Genomic DNA, 2,506 nt, shown 5'->3' on the forward strand with positions numbered 1-2,506 from the left:
AAAGGAAGAAAATAAAGGCCGAAATCAAGATGAATATTGCAACCTGATATTCCTGAATTGCTTTTGAATTTGCTGCTTTAGCTCAGGTCCACTTTGGCCTTTCCACAGTTTAGCTTCATCAAACGGAATTGCACATGCAGCTTGCAGTTTCTGGTTGTATAATAGCTGTCGCATAAGGGACTGTGCTTTAAGGTCTTCCTCGGGATTACCAGCATCATACTCAGCCTGCTCCAAGTAATATTTTGCCTGTATAGCACATTAGATAACCAAAATAAATAAATGTATACAATCTTAACATTCTAGGAGTTACCAAAATATAGGTGTATGGAGTGAGAACTCACTTTTGTTACAGCTCGGAGAACAAAGAGGTAAGTAAAATACAAGTTTCTGACACGTTCAAGATATTGCAGAACACGATCATACATCAGATCTGGATTGGTACCCCACTAAAATTGCATCAAAGTAGCCAGGTTTCCTGTTAAAGTGCTCCAAAATAATAGCTTACGCTTCATAATGAATTATTTTATGTATGCAACAGGTTCCGCCTGTTGTTGTATGTTGTTGCAAGTGTTGTTAAGCCATTTTTTTGCAAGGAATACTGGAAACATGCTACATATTAAATGCAAACTGACCAGGTTTGTAGTTTCATCAAGCAGGTCATCAGCAGCTATGTGTATCGAGATTGATGAGTGGAGACCAGATATTAGCTTGTATAAAACCTTTTTCTCCTGGTAAATCTCACCAGATGCATCTGCCCACAAAATTGTAACTTCTGTGTTCAGTTCTTCACAATGATAATGGGTTCAAATACATGACCATAGTTGGCAAAGGCAGTAATGCACCGCAAGGGTAAGTAGTTTGCATGAGTACAAGCAGGCTTCAACAACATACCAGCTTAGCTTAAGAAGGTATTTTCACATTTTAATGGTTTCTCTCTGAATGTAATTCTACAAATACAACTCATAAGAAGATTCGAAAAACAAGTGCTTCAACCAATTGAAAGGATCTTTGAATCAAATTTTGGGAAATTCTCTGAATATACAGCATCCCATATTCGCCTGGATGAGGGACCAGTGTAACCTGTATAATGCTCTAGATTCAGTAAAAGATTGACATATGTCATCTCACCTGCAATGAAGAAGTTCAACAAATTAGCAGTAATCTAAAGAGAAACTTCAAGAAGTAGAAAAATCAAGGCATTATATCAGTGTTAAATTCCCAGTGCAATACGGATGTTGAGTTTAAAAACTTCAATGTAATGCAAATTGATAAAATCCAAACTTCCGTTGTGCTTCATCTAATACTTAAGTAGCTGTTCGTAGGTGAAGTCACCAAACAAAAGTCAAGAAAGATAGATGAATTACCATTATCTGTCTCATCATCATTTGTCCAAGGGTTATCTACCTCTATCTATCCCCTGAAAACCTTAGAAGACCCTCGGTTCTCCATATATATTTCAAATCCTGAACTGTACCATTGTATTTAATACTGTGAGAATTCTGAACTTGCACTTTAGCAACATAGGTCAATGTAACATCCTTGTAACATATGTTGTATGTTTAGAACTATTTACAGGTTGATGCATCTACATAAGCTCTACTTTCTATGATCACACTCGTTCATGGAACTACTAATATATCACCACAATAAAAGTAAATACTTTTTCTAATAAGTACACAACTAAGTTTAATGTTTTGACTCCTTAGTACAAAATAATAGTTAACTGAAAACTCATATTTGATATCTAATGGCGTAACTTGCCAAATACATATATAATAATTGAATTGAGATCCACCACTTTCAGATGCAACTACACTCTAATTGGTACATTTAGCTCTAAATACTCAATTGGTTTCTCAATCACTATCTTAAGATGCTAAAAGATGCATATTTTTGGGTAGATCTCCACTCATTTCACTTCATTATGAGAAGATCTGCAAGGATGCACAGAAGAAACATTTCATAAAATAAAGCTTAAAAGAATCACTTGGAATATCATTCGATACCATAATTTTTTTTCTTTTCCTAACGTTGTTCTCTCCATTTGTAGCACCACTGGCTGATTTGACTTCTCTCAGATTCTTTTGTCAAAATTATAACACTTCCTATTATAACACTTCCTACCTCCTCTGTAATTCACAGTTCTCAAGAGGAAGTCAACATTCTACTTAATAGAGGCTCGGTTCTTTTGATCTATAAGTGGTCTATGGAAAATTATTGCTGAACTTGATAAGAAAGCAAAAAATGACGGAAGGTTCATGGTCAGTCTTACTCCATACTGCTAATCAGAGGAGAAGAAACTGAAGAGAAGTAGCCATAGTGAACCATCACACTACCTTCTCTAAACTTATATTTGACTTTGCTTCCTTTAGATTCTGAAGTACCCAATTTTCCAAAAAAATCCCCCAGGCTAAGATACAATCAAAGCTTTCTCCGGCAATTATTTTCAAAACCTATTACTAATCACCAACTCTTATATTTATCAATAAAAAATAATATGCAAGCG

At 35.2% G+C, this 2,506-nt stretch overlaps 1 protein-coding gene across 5 annotated transcripts; it reads right to left on the reverse strand.

Annotated features, from left to right (window-relative positions):
• Positions 1–341: 341 nt before the first annotated feature.
• LOC124895224 (endoplasmic reticulum oxidoreductin-1-like) lies at positions 342–2,500 on the reverse strand (the record flags this gene model as incomplete). Of its 5 annotated transcripts, none has more annotated exon segments than XM_047405666.1 (4): positions 342–475; positions 633–751; positions 892–1,128; positions 1,365–2,500. In XM_047405666.1, a coding segment is annotated over 1 exon segment (84 nt), but the record flags the coding sequence as incomplete, so codon positions are not given.
• Between the last annotated feature and the right edge of the window lie 6 nt (positions 2,501–2,506).

The sequence above is a fragment of the Capsicum annuum genome, unplaced genomic scaffold, assembly GCF_002878395.1.
Source record: "Capsicum annuum cultivar UCD-10X-F1 unplaced genomic scaffold, UCD10Xv1.1 ctg80657, whole genome shotgun sequence".
NCBI lineage: Eukaryota > Viridiplantae > Streptophyta > Magnoliopsida > Solanales > Solanaceae > Capsicum > Capsicum annuum.